The 16139-nt window shown below is 53.8% G+C and overlaps 1 protein-coding gene and 2 long non-coding RNA genes across 3 annotated transcripts in view; 1 reads left to right on the forward strand and 2 right to left on the reverse strand.

The window, feature by feature from the left end:
* NIBAN2 (niban apoptosis regulator 2) overlaps positions 1–5438 on the reverse strand; it is a 52226-nt gene extending 46788 nt beyond the window's left edge. Inside the window, exon 1 of the mRNA XM_082695634.1 lies at positions 5206–5438. Coding sequence (XP_082551760.1) covers positions 5206–5260 — 55 coding nt within the window. The 5' untranslated portion in view covers positions 5261–5438. The remainder of the gene's footprint in view (positions 1–5205) is intronic.
* A 7373-nt stretch (positions 5439–12811) lies between these two features.
* On the reverse strand, positions 12812–13438 carry LOC309846576. Its single transcript, XR_014302000.1, has 2 exons — positions 13314–13438; positions 12812–13060 (listed from the first exon to the last, which is right to left on the reverse strand). It is a non-coding gene; the product is annotated as an uncharacterized lncRNA (long non-coding RNA).
* LOC309846574 lies at positions 13334–14754 on the forward strand. Its single transcript, XR_014301998.1, has 3 exons — positions 13334–13453; positions 13562–13805; positions 14690–14754. It is a non-coding gene; the product is annotated as an uncharacterized lncRNA (long non-coding RNA).
* Positions 14755–16139: the final 1385 nt, after the last annotated feature.

Raw genomic sequence — 16139 nt, forward strand, 5'->3', positions numbered from 1 at the left:
AGAAAGAAAGAAAGAAAGAAAGAAAGAAAGAAAGAAAGAAAGAAAGAAAGAAAGAAAGAAAGACAGACTGCTAAAAAATGGAGCGGTGCTCACAGGGCGGTGGTGAGTGAGTCCTATCCCCGTCTCTAAACTTCATTCCTCGGGCAGCGGGGACCATGACCCAGTTTGGGCTTCGAAAGGTCTCTTTGGCTGTGTGTGGGGGACGGATGGTGGGGTGAGGCCAGAACTCAGGCCCAGTGATGGGAAAGGAACAGAGTGGAGGCTGGATGGAGGGGCAGGACAGGGTCAACGCCAACAAAAGGCGCGTTCTATTAGACCGACACAAGAGAACAGAATCCCCAGACACTTCGCCCCCAGGGGCTGACCCAGACCTTGGCGAGGGGCAGAGGCCCAGGCAGGGCCGGAGCTGGGCACTGTTTCCGGCCAGTCTGGTCTCCCTGCAAAGGCCCAGGGCGGGGACTAGGAAGCCATGCACCTGCGGGACAGGGTGGCCGAAAGGGGACACCTTCCTTCTTCCCTTTACGCTGGGGACCCACAGCCCTTTCCCAAGTGTGGAGAGGTAGGTTTGCAAAATCAATTCGGAAAAAGGCGTTATTCGTTTTGCTCAATAAATAAACGAAATTCCCTTTTTCTCGTATCCAGCTGTCAGAAAGGGTGATCGCACTTCGTACTGAGCTACACTGTCCCAGCGGGAGGGAGTTCCAACCGTGTACAGCCTTTTCAGAGGCTCCGTGTCACTACAAGACAATGGGACCCGGGATTCCATTTTGAGGCCTCTCTGATCCCAGAACCTGGCCTGAGACGCACGAGAGGTCTGGGCAGCGCCACGAATTCCCGCAGAACACTGGAAGCCACCCCAGTGTCCGTTAGTGGGGGGAATAGGGCACATAAACGGCACCACGCACAGAAGGAATCCTGCAGAAGAACGGGGCCAACTCACGGGCTGCGACGCAGAAAGATGTTTGCAACAGACAGAGTGAAAGAAAAGTCCGGCCACAGAGACATACCACCGGAGCTCATACACCCAGAGCTAAACACGTGTGTCCACAGAGACGTGGGTCTGGACACGGGGATGCACCAGACTCCAGTGGTTTCTCCCAAAGGGTGGGAGCGAAGCGGAGGACACTTTCTCACCTTACATTCCTACGTGGTGGGTGCACGCATTACCTGTGTGACCAGCCAACATGAGCCGTGGCTGCCCACGGTGGGGGGCGACTGGGGGAAGGGGAGCGAGCACTACTGGGCACAGCATTGCTCTCTGGGGCGATGAAAGCATTCTAAAATCCACACGCGCGTGCGCGCGCACACACACACACACACACACACACAAGACCCAATGAACTGCATACTTAAGTGGGTGAATTGCCTGGCAGGTAAATTATGTTTCAATAAAGCTGCTATTTAAAAAAGAATTAGCAAGGGAAAAGTGAGCCTGGCTGAAGGGTGGAGCACAGGTCCTGGCAAACTACCTTACCAGCCCTTTCAGATAATAAATCTTATAGGCAGTTTATGTATGTGGGGAGTTGGTGGGGGGGGTTCCCTTGGCTCCCACAGTTTCATCCCGGCTAACAGAATTTCCAGAAGGGCTGAGTCCTTCAAGGCTGTCCTAGAGGTAGAAGGGCCCCCCCACCCCAGGCAATCCTAGGATTCCTGCCAAGAGCACAGCACCCAGACCCTATGGAGCAACAGTGAGCTCGCTCCCTCACGTGGTCTCCCATCCAAGTACTAACCAGGCCCAACCCTGCTTAGCTTCCGAGATCAGACGAGATGGGGCGCATTCAGAGTGGTATGGCCATAGATCCTCCCTTACTTATTCTATCTTAGCTTTGGGGGCAGAGAACCCCTCCTGTAACACCAACGGGGCCATCCAGACACTGCTGCTCTCTCATCCCTGCCCAGTCCTCTGGGCCAGATGGAGGTGGGGGTGGACCTAATCCCCCACCTCCCCATGTCCTAGCTCCTTCCTAGTCATAGTGGGGCCCCATCACAGCCCTCCACACCCGCTCAAGATAGCCTACATCCATGTCACACATCTCTCAGTGCACAAGGAACGTGGATTTCAAGGTTTCTGAAAACGCTGGCCGATTCTTGCATCCGAGGAACCACCAGGGACCAGACAATCTCAGAGAAACAGGGCCTACACCACGGCAACAATTGCCCCCTTTACACTCCAAACACCTGGCCACTCTCCTCACCCACTGGAGAATCAATGACAGAGTAAATGACAATTGTCAGGGGACTGGGTGGTTCACTAGGTTAAGCGTCTGCCTTCGTCTCAGGTCATGATCTCAGGGTCCTGGGATGGAGCCCTGCTCAGTGGGGAGCCTGCTTCTCCCTCTCCCTCTGCCTGCCACTCCCCCTGCTTGTTCTCTCTCTCTCAAATAAATAAATAAAATCTTTAAAAATAATAAAATACAATAAATGAGCATTCTGAATAAAAACGGCAACTGTTTGCTAAGCACTTGCTGTACCCCAAAGCACTGGGCACTAGTCTTACCAGCATTATCTCATTAAATCCTTGCAACAGAGCCCAGCAGGAAACTACTATTAATGCCATTCTACCGATTAAGAAATTGAGATTAAGATGCTGGCCCAAGGTCACATCAGGTAGCAGAATGTGGAGTCAGTATCAGAAGCCCGAGTTGGCCCAAATCTGGAGGAGATTCATGGTGAAAATTTGGGACCCTGAGACTCTTAGAACCAGAAAGGACTTCATTCAGCCATCAGGTCGCCTATAGCCTTCAGTTCACAGCTAGGGAAACAGAGACCCAGGGAGAGTAAGTGATTGCCTGAGGCTACCCAGGCCTCCTGGCTCCCAGGTCAGAGCTCTTTCCTCCATCAAACTCCCTCCCGAAAAGTAGGAGGGACTAATCCTGCCACCAGTCCCAGAAGGCTGCTACTCTGAGAACAAGCCCCTGCTTGCCAGGGGCTTTGAAATCCCAGGATGAAAGGCACCGTGGCAGCAAAATGCCACCGTGGGCAGGAGTGAGCCTGACCTCTGCCAGGACTTGCCGGCTGGCATTCACCTGCTCACCTGCGCAGGGTGGGCACGAAGCTGCAGAAGCCGCCCGCCCACCAAGCCACGGAACCCTAACAGGCCTCGGAGCCCAGAGGACTGTGGGAAGGGCCATCCCAAATGCTGACGTCTCCAAAGGGGTGGCCCCAGGTAGGGAGGGCTCTGCTACCTGATGTGACCTTGGGCCAGCATCTTAATCTGGCACAAAAGGGCTCACCGCTCCTTGGGTGGGGTGAGAAGGGTGCATAGATCGCCAGGGGTGCCAAAGGCTAGCCTTCATTCCCTCAAGAAGAAATTTCTAAGGTGGCCTGCTTCCTTGGGAGGGGGCTAGATAGAGTCTTTGCCAGGCTTCCAACCTCCCAACCCCGACTTGAGACGCTCCCCCAGGTGAGCCTGGACCAGGAATTTGAGGCATCTGAAGAGGGTTATTAATAGCCCTGAAGTGTTGAGAAGAGGGGCCAGCAGGCTGAGTGGGCACAGCCTAGTATCCACAGAACAAACCCAACCCTGTCCAGGAGAGGACACTTCACCTTTTGTGGCTTCAGTCTCCACCCCTGTAAAATGGGGGGTGGGGGGGGGAGGTGGCTGGCAGTTCGCAGCCCAGGAGGTAGGAAGAAGGGGGAGAGCAGGAGCTGGGTGTGGGGGAAGGAAAAACCCCACCGAAGAAGGAGCAGCACACCCCACCCAGGCCGGGTGAGGGGCCCCAACAGGAGGTCGTGAATGGATGGACTGTTACAGAGCCCCAGTAGGCTGCCACCGACAGGGAGGGGACAGGAAGACTCCGCCTGGCTTTCCTCCTCCCAGAGTCCAGGCCGGTCCTATAAGGAGGCTTTTCCGGGACTTAACCCTCTGCTGCTCTGGGGCTGGAGAGGGTCTGACTCATTTCTACCTCACGCTCACCCCTGTGCCCGGGGCCCAGACCTGGCCCAAAGGGGGAACTCCAGGCCCAGTGCCACAGTCACTAGACAACCCTTTCCCAGAACCCTCTTTGTCCTCAACCATGGGGTCCTGGAGACACAGAGTTAAGGGACACCTGGTCCCTCTTCTCAAGGAGTACAAGTAGGGAGAACGCAGCTGCTGAAACACTACAGTACCGCAGGACACATCAAGACACATGGAGGTAGACACAGCGCTCCGGCTTCACTGGACAGGGAGTGGTGAATTCAACGCAGGGAACAGATAACTCCTTCCATCAGCTGCACCCACCCCACACCCCACGCAGAACAGCACCCTGGGCATGGGTGCCTCCTCCGTGCGGGGCCCTGCGCTAAGCGAGCTACATGAAATAGAGTCTCTCAACAACGTATTAATAAGAAATTATTCACCCCATTTCAGAGAGGAGAAAACTGAGGTGCCAGGCCATTAAGAGACTTCCCTACGACCTAACGGCTGGGAAACAGATGCTGGGATTCCACCCAGGCAGCCTCACCCAGGGCGGGAGAGGTGAACCACAAAGCCGAAGTTTCCCAGGCAGTCTGAGATTCTCACCCCACCTCTCCATTCTCCAGGGTAGGGGGAGAAGGAACCCCAGACCCTGCTGCTACCCTGGGGCTTCCCCAGGAAGCCTGGGGTCCCTCGCCCTTCTGAGAAGTAGCCACAGTGCAGTGACAGGCTGGGAGCAGGGTTGGCTGAAGGAGGGGGCTGAGGAGGCTGGGCTCTGGCCCTGGACACGCCTGCCGGGCAGGAGAATCCTGCTTGAGCCCGAGTCAAAGGGCAGGGGTTCTGACCGACCCCTCCTGTGCACCCCACAGGCTCAGCCCAGGCATGGATGGGCCTGTCCCTAGAAGCCTCAGCCACGTGTACTAGGGCTGGGGCCAGGACGAGATGGGGACCCGGACAGTGAGGGTAGAAGATCAGGACACGCTGACCGCTGACCTGTGGGCCATAGCTCCCTCAGGGTCGTGTGCTGGGGATTCGAAGGGACGGGTTCGGAGGGGGTTCCAGTAGAGGACGGGGAGGTTCGACTTCCCTCAGGAGGGGGAAGGGCGAGTTCAAAGGGGGCAGGAAGGAGCGCCCAAACGTGGAGGGAACAAGCTCGGAGGCAGGACTTGGTCCCCAGCCACTCCCGCCTTGCCCGGGGCCTGATTGTCCCGAGTCCCGGCCCCTGCGCCGCCGGCCGACCGGGTTGGGGGCGTGGCCCGGGGGCTCCCCGCGGGACCCCCCAGCACCCTGCACCGCGCGGGACTCACCTGCGATGTGCTGGCGCCGGGCGTCGTCCAGGTGCGTGGACAGCACGTCCCCCATGGCGAGGAAGAGCCGCGGCCCGATCCGCCCGCCGCCCGTCGCTGCCCGCGCCGCTCAGGAGGACGTCGCTGGCGCCATGCAGCCCGGCCCGGCCCGCTCCCGCCGTCCCTCTCTGCGGCCTCTGCTCTGCCCGCGCTCCAGCCTGGCCGCGTCGGTCGGGCCCGCCGCCTCCGCCCAGCGCCCAGCCCTCCGCGCAGCAACCCCGCCGCGCCGCGCCCCGCCCCGCCCGGCCCCGCCCCCCGATCTGAGCCCCGCCCCCGCCGCCACCGAAGACGGGAGGGCTGCGGGCGGGGGATCGGGGAAGGCCGGGACTGCGGGCAAGACCCGGACAAAGACCAGTCGGAGAGAGGGAGAGCGAGGAGGGACGCCCCGAGGCGCGCGCCGGACCCAGACCGAGCCGAAGAAAGAGATGGGGCTGATGGGGGAATCAAAAGAACGGGGAGCGCCCTGGGGGGCTCCAGCCTGGGGTCACCTCCACCCCTAGCCGCGCGGGAAGAGAATCACGCCGAGCAGGTCGTGGGGAACGGGTAGGGGACTCCAAGGCCAAGGTGCGGGAACTTGGCGTTCCCACCCCACTCCTCCCGCCCCCGCCCGCCGCCTCCGGCTCTCAGGAAGTTGCTGGCCTTGATCCGACCTGCCCCAGAAGGTGTGCCCGCCTATCTTGCGCAATAGTGCAGGGAAAGGGGAGGTGGCAGGGCGGGCGAGGGGCCCAGGAGTCACCCCCCCGGTGCCAGTGCCAGGCGGACATTCCTCAGGCTCAGCATATGGGTATTTTACTTGGGGAGGTGGCTTGTGGGACAGGGCAGGTCAGGAATGGAAAAAACAATAGAACTTTCCAGTTTGTAAAAGATTCAAATCCCACGGACCTGCATGCATGGATATAAGTCGGGCCTGCGGGGCTGGGCATGGGTGGGTCCAGGGTACCACAGGAATATGTTCCATTCCTACCCTGGACACCACCCAAGCCAGGAGGGGAAACAGGTTCACATCAGGGATCCCCAAAATCGTGAATTGGGGTGGCAGAGGCCTTCCTTGGCCGCGGATGCTCAGACTTCCCCTTCCTGCATCCCAAAGGTCATGCAGTTTCTGCTTGCTTACCCTGGGGACTGAGTACTCGCCACCCATTTATCCCACACTGTGATTGGGCAGTTCTTACTGTAGGTATGACAAAGGCAAAGAATGGTGGTAATAAAAGTTAACATTACTGAGCACAGATACTTCAGTCCAGTCCACACCACCAAATGTAGGCTTGAAGTTGATTAATGTGACATTGGCACTCATTCATGCAGCCAGTGGCTTACCGGTCATTCATCATACAAGTGAAAAATACCTGTTTGTTAGGCCCTCTGCAAGATGCAGGGTTGGGATGAGGGGGGGCAGGCGTGGAGCGGAGGAGGGGTGGGGGGAATGGCTTGCTGGCTGGCTCAGTCCCAGGAGCAGAGGACTCTGAATCTCTGAGTTATGAGTTTAAACCCCACCTGGGGTGTACAGCACTTTAAAAAAAAAAAAAAAAAAACTTAAAAAAAAATGCTAGGGTTGGGGGAAGAGAAGTTGCCCAAGCTGTCTTACCCGCTCTGTGACCCAGGACAAGTGGCATTATTCTGAACCTCAGTTTCCTTATCTGTCAAGTGAAAATAATGACACTTTGTTGTGAGGATTAAAGCACATAACAAAGTGACTGGCACAGGATTGGTCATCTCAGTACATAGAACCCACCATTCTCTCATTGTTCATCACAGTCCCTGCCCTTGAGAGCTTATAGAAACTTGAGGAAGGAGCAGAACATTCCATTTTGAGGACAATCACAGAGGGACTAGCACCTGAACTACAAGTAGAAAAACGAGAATTTTGACAACAAACATTGGAGAACAGCATTCCAGGGAGTGGAGGGAGCACGGGCAGAGGCCAGTCTTTGAAGGGCAGAACGGATTCAGGCACTAGTCATCAGATGCAGTTGAAGTCAAGTTGGAGGCTGAAGCCCAGAGAAGGAAAGTGACTAGCCAGTGTCACACAGCAAGGCAGAGGCAGAACCCCGCCAGAAGTCAAGTCTCCTGATACCCAGTGTCTGTCTCTTCTCTCTGAGCAACCAGACAGAAGTAATCAGAAGCAAGAGAGGGTACTAGCCTTGTTTCATTCTCCCCACAGCCCGAACTATAGGGACTGGGAAGGCTTGCTTGCCCTGAGGAGATAAGAGGAGCCAGCTGGCATCTGGACACCCCAGGGCACCTCCCCAGTCAGACTGGACGCCTGGGCCAGAGGTGGGGCCCAAGCAGCCTTTTGCCTGTCTTTATGGGACCCCCCGGGCCTGTCAGCCTGGAGTACCCACAAACGGCCCAGAATGCCAGGCCCCTAGCCCAGCAGCCGCCCCCTCCCCCTCTTCTTGGCTTTGGAGACCACCCCCCCCCCCCCGTCATAGGTCACCTAGTGCCTCTGAGCATCCACGGCCTCATATGTGAAAAGCAAATGAGACCATGAAAGTAGAAAGACATTTAAACTACAAAATGTTGTGTGCATACGTGAATATGCAAACCTTGGGGCCAGTCCCAGTTCAAAATTCATTCAGTTCAGGGGCACCTGGGGGGCTCAGTTGTAAAGTGTCTGCCTTTGGCTCAGGTCATGATCCCAGGATCCTGGGATGGAGCCCACATCAGCCTCCCTGCTCAGCAGGAAGCCTGCTTCTCCCTCTCCCACTCCCCCTGCTTGTGTTCCCTCTCTCTCTGTGTCTTTCTCTGTCAAATAAATAAATAAAATCTTAAAAAAAGAAAATTCATTCAGTTCACACACACACACACACACACACACACACACATTTTATCTAGGGGTGGAGTGGAGGGGAATTGATGGCAAAAAAATAAAGCCAGACGGGAACTTTGAGGGAGGTTGGAAATGGTCTATGCCTTCAATGTAGGAGTACCTGTTTGTAAAAACTCACCAAACTAGGGGTGCCTGGCTGACTCAGTTGGTAGCGTGTGTAACTCTTAATCTTGGGGTCCGGAGTTCAAGCCCCACGATGGGCATAGAGCTTATTTTAAAAAATCAGCTGGATTCAATAAACTTAAACACAGAACAAAACAAAAACAAAAAACTCACTGAACTATAAAACTTTAAATGGATGCATTTTGTTACATGTAAATTATACTTTAGTAAATTTGATTTTTTTTTTTTAAGATTTTATTTATTTAGTAGGGGGTGGGCAGAGGGAGAGGGAGAATCAGACTCCTTGCAGGGAGTCTGACTCAGGATCATGACCCAAGCTGAAGGCAGACGCTGGACCTAATGAGCCACCCAGGCGCCCCAGTAAAGTTGATTTTAAAGCGATAAATGAATGCATGGAGCTCCGGCTGTGTGTTAGGTGCTATTGTAGGTGTTGGGGCTATATCAGTGTCTCTGGTGGTCAAGATTCCTGCCCTTGCAGGAGATATGTTCTCATGCTGGAGGGAGAAAGGCAGTACATAAACAAGATGATTCAGAAAGGATAAGCATTAAGATAAAACAGGATGAGGGCGCCTGGGTGGCTCAGTGGGTTAAAGCCTCTGCCTTAGGCTCAGGTCATAATCTCGTGGTCCTGGGATCAAGCCCCGAATCAGGCTTTCTGCTCAGAAGGCCGCATGCTTCCCCCTCTCTCTCTGCCTGCCTCTCTACCTACTTGTGATCTGTCAAATAAATAAATAAAAATCTTAAAAAAAAAAAAAAAGATAAAATGGGATGAAGGATTAAAGTGACAGGAGTAGGGGTGCCACCTAGGAAGACAGTCTGGGAGATGACAGTTGGAGACCCGATTGGTGAGAGGAAGCCTATTCAATGATGATCCACGGATAGCCAGCATTCACGGACCTCGTGCCCCCTGCCAGGTATCACGCCAGCGGCATTCCCTACCTCATCCAACAGCCCTCACGACTTCTTTATTGGAAGAATTACTAATTGTAAGGATTTTCAAAAGATAATGTTCCGTCAGATGTGCATAGCAACCCTTACTCAAAGGCTGGATAGTTAGGGCTAGAGAGGGCACCCCAGGTAAAGGTGTCAGTATGAGCAAAAGCAAGGGAGATGGGTCCTTACCGGCCTGGAGGCTATTCCAAGGGAAGAGGAAAGAAGGGTCCTTGCCATGGACAGGTGGGATGGGTTGGGAGGCTCCTTGAGTGTCCGGAACACAGGGTTTTTTACTTTATTCTGAGACAATTGTAAACTCCTTTATAAGTTCTCAGCTCTCTGGGAGCCTGAGTGGCTCAGTCGGTTAAGCAACTAACTCTAGGTTTCAGCTTGGGTCATGATCTCAGGGTCCTTAGATGGAGCCCCAAGTGGGGCTCCCTGCTCAGCGGGAAGTCTGTTCCCCGCCCCCCTCTCCTCCTCCTCTTGCTTGTGCACACACACACACTCTCTAATAAATAAATCCTTAAAAAAAAAAAAAAAAGTTCTCAGCTCTTGGGGCGCCTGAGTGGCTCAGTCCATTAAATGTTTGACTCTTGCTTTCAGCTCAGATCGTGATCTCAGGGTCGTGGGATCAAGCCCCATGTCCAGCTCCACATGCCTGAGATTCTCTCTCTCCCTCTGCCCCTCCCTCTGCACTCTTGCTCTCTCTCCAATAAAAAAGTAAATTTTTTTTTTTAGAGCTTTTATTTGTTTGAGAGAGAGAGAGAGAGTGAGAGAGAGCATGAGAGAGGAGAAGGTCAGAGGGAGAAACAGGCTCCCCTCGGAGCCAGGAGCCTGATGCAAGACTCAATCCCAGGATTCTGGGATCATGACCCAAGCCGAAGACAGTGGCCCAACGAATTGAGCCACCCAGGCACTCCATAAAAAAGTAAATCTTAAAAAAAAAAGTTCTCAGCTCTTTACTACTTTATGTTGATAATCAGACCAGTTGTGATCTTTGGGTGGAGGAAGAATGACTTATTTTTTTAAAGGAAAGAAAAATGAATATAGTCATCAGAACTATATGAGGAAGAGGAAAGAATTTCAGGAAATTAGACATCAGGAGAATTTCTCAACTCTGAAAAGCTGGGAACCCCTACCCCTACACTTGAGGCTGTTTTACTGTTCAGTTTTTAGTTTTGAATAAATTAAAGCATGTTTGCGTACATTTCTTGGCTCTTTGTGGGTTTTTACTATTCATATCTTCTGCCTGCTTTTGTGTGAGAATATATTTTTTTCTTGTTGGTTTTTAAGAGCTCTTTCTATAAGGAAGAATTTCTCAGGGCGCCTGGGTGGCTTAGTTGGTTAAGTGTCTACTTTCTGCTCAGGTCATGAGAACAGGGATCAAGCCCTATTCGGGTTCCCTGCTTAGTGGGGAGTCTGCTTCTCCTGCCCCTTTGCCCATCCACACCCCACCCACAGCCCCCTGCCACTGCCCTGCTTGTAATTTCTCTCTTTCTCTAAGAAATAAATAAAATCTTAAAAAAATCAAAAAGGAACTCAACACTGCCATGTTCGTGTGTGTGGCCGGAGGGGGGGGGGGGTGTGCAGTAGAGTTTATCTCTGCTCTTTTTCTAGGGCTCTAGATATGTATCTATTCACCAGCTCCCCCACACCCTTCCCTTGGCCCAGGCCCTACAGCCCAGTGGAAGACACCAGGCATGTGGACAAAGAAGAGGAATGGCTCAGATCTGGAGCAAAGAGGGTAGTCTCCCCATGCCCACTTGCTTGGCCTGCCCCCTCCCAGGCGGAGAATGCCACCTACAGCCCCTGATTCACCACCCTTTGTCAGGAAGTGGCTTCTGCCAGACTGTCTCCCTGCAGGGGTGCCCCGCCCTGCCCCACCCCACCCTAAAGCACATTTAGAAACTGGGACCCAAAAGTAAAGACTAATAATACTTTACTTTGAAAGGGGGGACCCAGAAGGGTCCAGAGGTTGGACAGTAGCCCAGAAGAAGGGAAGGAATTTGCCCCAGAACAACCAGTAAAGGCCCAGGCCAGGACCCTTCCTGGCTTTGTGAGAAGGAGGGGCCCTTCCTTGCCCCACTGGTCCTTCTCCCTCCCAGCTGGCTCTGAGTCCCCGCTCTGCTCTCCCCACAAACCTGTCAGACCTGAAATAGCCCAGGAGGGAAAAAAAAAAACAAACACCTTGGGTAAACAACGGGGAATGTGAATGAATCAGGATTTTGTTTTTAAGGAATATCATGTGTCCCCAGCTGTTTACCTGGTTGGCTTGGCCCCTGGTGCGGAAGGACCCTGGCACCCAGCCTAGACCTCCCCTCTTTATTAACCGTAGGGTAGGGCAGCGGAAGGAGACACAGCTCAGTGCCATTCCACCTGTCACCTGGGCTCAGGCTGCCCAGCCCCCCTGTTGCTCCTCTTGCGGCCAGCTCCACCACCACACTCAACTCCAGGCCCCTTACTGCCTTCCCATGCCCCCCCCCCCCGCCTTGGTGGCCTTGGTGAAGGGTTCTTCAGTGGCATCCTACCTCCTATCTCCCATTTATTCTCCACTGAACAGCCAGCTGGGTCGTTCTAAAACACAAATACAACTGTGTCATTTTCCTGCTTCAAGCCTTCTGTGGCTCTCACTGTCCTCAGGACAAAGTCAGACCCAGATCCCAAACATGGCATTGAAGGCTCCTGCCAGCCTCCTCTCTGTCCCTCTGTCCCTCTTCCCTGGCCCCTTTAGCCACGCTGACCTTTCCTACCCTCTAACTAGCCATGCTCCCTCTACGTGCGAGCTTACACATGCTGGTTCCCTTTCCCGATTTTGACCCACCCAGCACCGTCCATCCTCCAGAACTCGGCTAAAGTGACCTTTTGTCAGAGAGGCTTTTCTGCCCACCCCTTCTCCCAGTGCCCTATACCCCCCCTTCATCGCAACCCGCACGTGTGTTATTACTGTATTTTGCCTGCAGTTATCTGTTGAAATAGATCTTCCTCTCTGATGACAGGATTGTCTTCATTCAATAGGACATCCCTAGCGTCAACATCTTGGGAGCTTGAGTGATGTGCAGAACACTCCCCCCGGGGCACCGGAGAGGAATGTGCTCGGGACACCCACCTGATCCCTGGGACTAGACCTGCCAATGCTCATGCCTGTGGTGGCCACACCTACCTCACTCCCCATCTGACAGCAAAGTCTGTTCTACAGGGTCCCTGCCTTTCAGAGACTCTGCTTGCATACCTCCAGGAAAGGGATGCTCACCACCTCCCCAGGTCGTGATTCCACATTGGCCCGACAGCACCAAAGTCAGATGAGGGAGTATCAGGGTACCAGCAAACAGGCAGGGAGAAAAAAATAGAAACAATGTTGCCGTTCTCAGCTATGGGCTTTACATCCTCTGCCTTAATCCATCTTCACCAGAGCCCTGTGAAAGAGGCCCTTTGCAGGGACATTCATAGTACAGGAGAGAAAACTGAGGCTCAATGAGGTTAGTGACCCATCCAAGGTCACACGGCAAGGAAGAGGTGAAGGTAAGAGCCGTCCACAGAGCCTCGCAACCTTCTGCCACACACCCCATTCTCCCAGACCCAAACTCGTGTGTTCATCTAGTTTTCAAACACGAGAGGGAATTCTCCACGATGCCCGCTGTCTGCTCACCCATTTTCAATTCTCACTTAGCAATAGGCTATGAATATCTTTCCATGAATTTTTACTTTTACTGATTTTTTTTTCACGGCTGTGTTATATTCCATTGTGTGACTGATCCGTTAAACTCTTTGCCTGGGACCGGACGCTTATATTCTCAATTATTTTACAAGGATCCGTTTCTAGAAGTAGAATGGCTGGTATAAAGCGTCTTTGGAGGTTTTGATACATGGTGACAAGTCGTCCGGTTGAAATGATTGTAGCAGGCCCTCGTTCCCCTGGGCCTGGCCTTGGGCCTGTCGTACATAAGTCCCTTGTCAAGAACCCTGCGCACCGTGGTGATTTACACACAAGCCTTCCCTCTCACCTCACCCCACCCTCCAGAGTGCGAGACCACCCCCGCCCCCGCCCCCCTGCAAAAGCAGAAACCTCAAGCCTCGCTGGGTTCCTGCCTTCCTGGCAAGTCCCGAAGAGATGTTTTCACCCAGCCAGTGTTGCCAGTCACTCCTAGTTCCTCCAGGGCCCGCCAGGAGGGGTTTCGGGCCTCACCAACCCGCGTGTGCCACTTCCATGCCAGGCGTGGTTTCCCGCTGGGCTGCAGCTGCCCCTCACCAGCTGGTGACTCAGACCCTGGCCGGGATGGCAGCGCTGGCTGGCTCTACCCAGCTCTCCGTGTGACTAAGCCTGCGGTAAGGCTGGGCCGGGCCTCCGGAGGTGGAGCCACGTCCACCGCAGCCGGCCCTTCTTCTCTCTCCCTTAACTCTTACTGCTTTCCGTCCTCCGGTCCTTCTGAACAGAATGAGAACAATTCTGGATTCGGAGTGCCTGCGTGTCCCAGGGTGACGGAGGGAGACCTGGTTCCCACACCCTTGGGGGTGCGTCCCGCCGGGAGGACAGAAGCCATGGCACGGGAAGGAACAAAGAAGAGCCCCAAGAGGAAGGGGGGGAGCCCCAAGAGGAAGGAGAGCGATGCCGTGGGGAGAGTCCACAGCTGGGCATCAGGGTGGGCACGGGCCACTGTGTGAGGACCATGAGGACCAGGTAGGGTCCCAGGAGCAGGGAACTTGCAAGGACGGTACCCCCTATATGGTGCCTCCATGAAAAGTGGCCAAGTCAGTGACAACAGTCTGGGACAGTCTCACCCCAGGGCCCCAGCTGGCTTAGCAAGTGCAGCAGGGTCTGGATCAACTCCTGTCACCCAGCCCACCAGACGCCCTCAGAGAAGGTTTGACCTGCACATGTGGGCAGGGAGCCCCAAGCAAGGAGGCAGTTGCAGGGCTGGTACCTCCTTCCAGGGGGGCATTTGGAAATGTGCATAGGGGGCTGTTCTTAATTATCACCATGCGGGCTGTCTGTGGGGTGGGGGAGGGGATGCTGCTGGCATCTGGTGCCTGAAAGTCAGGGATGCTAGGCATTCTGCTGAGCTGGCCAGTTCTACCCAGCAGAACCCGCCCTGCACCCCAAAACCCAGGGCTGAGACCCCTCTGCTGCCCCGTTCCCTTGTGGAGAGGATTGTGCCTACTGCAGATATCTCTCTAATGTTCGAAGTGGTTCTGAGATACGCAGCTAATGTTCTTATCCATCATCTAGGCATAAGATGGTAAGGACATGGGCATGGCACGTGCTGGGCACACAGCCAGGCCCTTGGATGTGTTATCTTCCTAATGGTCCCAAGAGGGTCGCACTATTATTATCCCATTTTGCAGATAAGGAAACACAAGCTCAGAGAGGTGAGGTCAGTCACACGTGTGGGAAGTCAGGAAGCCAGTTTTTCAGCCCTGGGTTTTCTTCACTGCAAAGCCCTAAACCCATACAGGACAGACAGCAAATGGACACACTGACATTTTCATGGCTCCCCAACTAGTCACTGGCAAATCCAGAACCAAGGTCTCTGAACCTGCTAATCAGGCATCTTCCCTCTCCAGCTCTGTGCCAAGGGCCCAGTCTGCAGATGTGGAGCCGTTGAAAAAGAATAAAAACCCGGAGCAGAGACCTTTCTCGAGCTGTCTGCTTTCTCCACGTCTTACCCACGCTGTCTGCTTTCTCCACGTCTTCCTGCCCTGGAAACTTGAAGGCAATTCCTTTTACCTAAAATTCCTTTTACCTTTCTACCTGTAAGATATCTTCCTGCAACTCTGAAGAGCTCCAAAGCGGCTAAATCCTACCAGAAAAGGCCCCGGTTGCCCTCAAGGCGAGCAGGAGTGGCGTTTGAATGTTCCTTAATCTTCCTATGGCCCTGGGGACTAGGTCCCACTGGCAGGCCCCATCCTGGGTCTGAGCTTTTGCAAAAGAGAGCTAATAATCCCCATCCTCCTAGGTGACATAGAGAGGCAATGAAATTGACCAAGCACAGCTCTTGGCCCCGGGCCATTAAACAGTAGCTGTTCTCATGACGACTGTCAGCCTCCAGTGTGGAAGACAGGTGGGTCTATACGGATAGTGGAAGATGCTGGGATAGAGGTTTGAGCCAAGGATCCCGGGATCCCAGAGCTGGGAAGGTGTAGCAGGAAGCAAGGTGGCTTCCTAGGAGGACAGGTGCTTGAGCTGGGCTATAAGAGCTGGAATATGGTTGTTGTAAAGAAGCCGTGGGTCGCAGGTGTGCCTGCTGAGTTGCAGAGCGCTGATTGGTAGACTTTCTCTTAGGGATGCCCCAGGTGAGAAGAAAGGACCCTGTGGGGCACAGGGGAAGAGGCTGGAAGTACTGAGCGGGGTAACAGGGTCAGGAAAACAGTTTCTTTCTTTTATTTGTTGAAGCCTAATTTACATATATCAAATGCACAATGAGGTTTTTTTTAATGCTTTTGCAAAACAATGCTTTTGCTGCTTTATTGAAGTATAATTGACATATAGTAAACTGCACAAATTTAAAGTGTAGATTTGTGGGGTGCCTGAGTGGCTCAGCAGGTTTAAGCCTCTGCCTTTGGCTCAGGTCATGATCCCAGGGATCTGGGATCGAACCCCAAATAGGGCTCTCTGCTCAGTTGGGGGGGGGGGGCCTCCCTCCCCCTCTCTCTGCCTGCCTTTCTGCCTACTTGTGATCTCTGTCTGTCAAATAAATAAATAAAATCTTTAAAAAAATAAATAAGGTGTAGATTTGGGGCACCTGGGTGGCTCAGTCTGTTAAGCATCTGCCTTCGTATCAGATCATGATCTTAGGGTCCTGGGATCAAGCCCTGCATTGGGCTCCCTGCTCCATAGAGGAGCCTGCTTCTCCCTTCTCCCTCTGCCTCTGCTCATGTTCTCTCTCTCTCAAATGAATAAAATCTTTTTTTTTAAATGGTATAAAAAAGGGCGCCTGGGTGGCTCAGTGGGTTAAGCTGCTGCCTTCAGCTCAGGTCATGATCTCAGGGTCCTGGGATCGAGTCCTGCATCGGG

This window comes from Mustela nivalis (genome assembly GCF_964662115.1).
Source record: "Mustela nivalis genome assembly, chromosome: 13".
NCBI lineage: Eukaryota > Metazoa > Chordata > Mammalia > Carnivora > Mustelidae > Mustela > Mustela nivalis.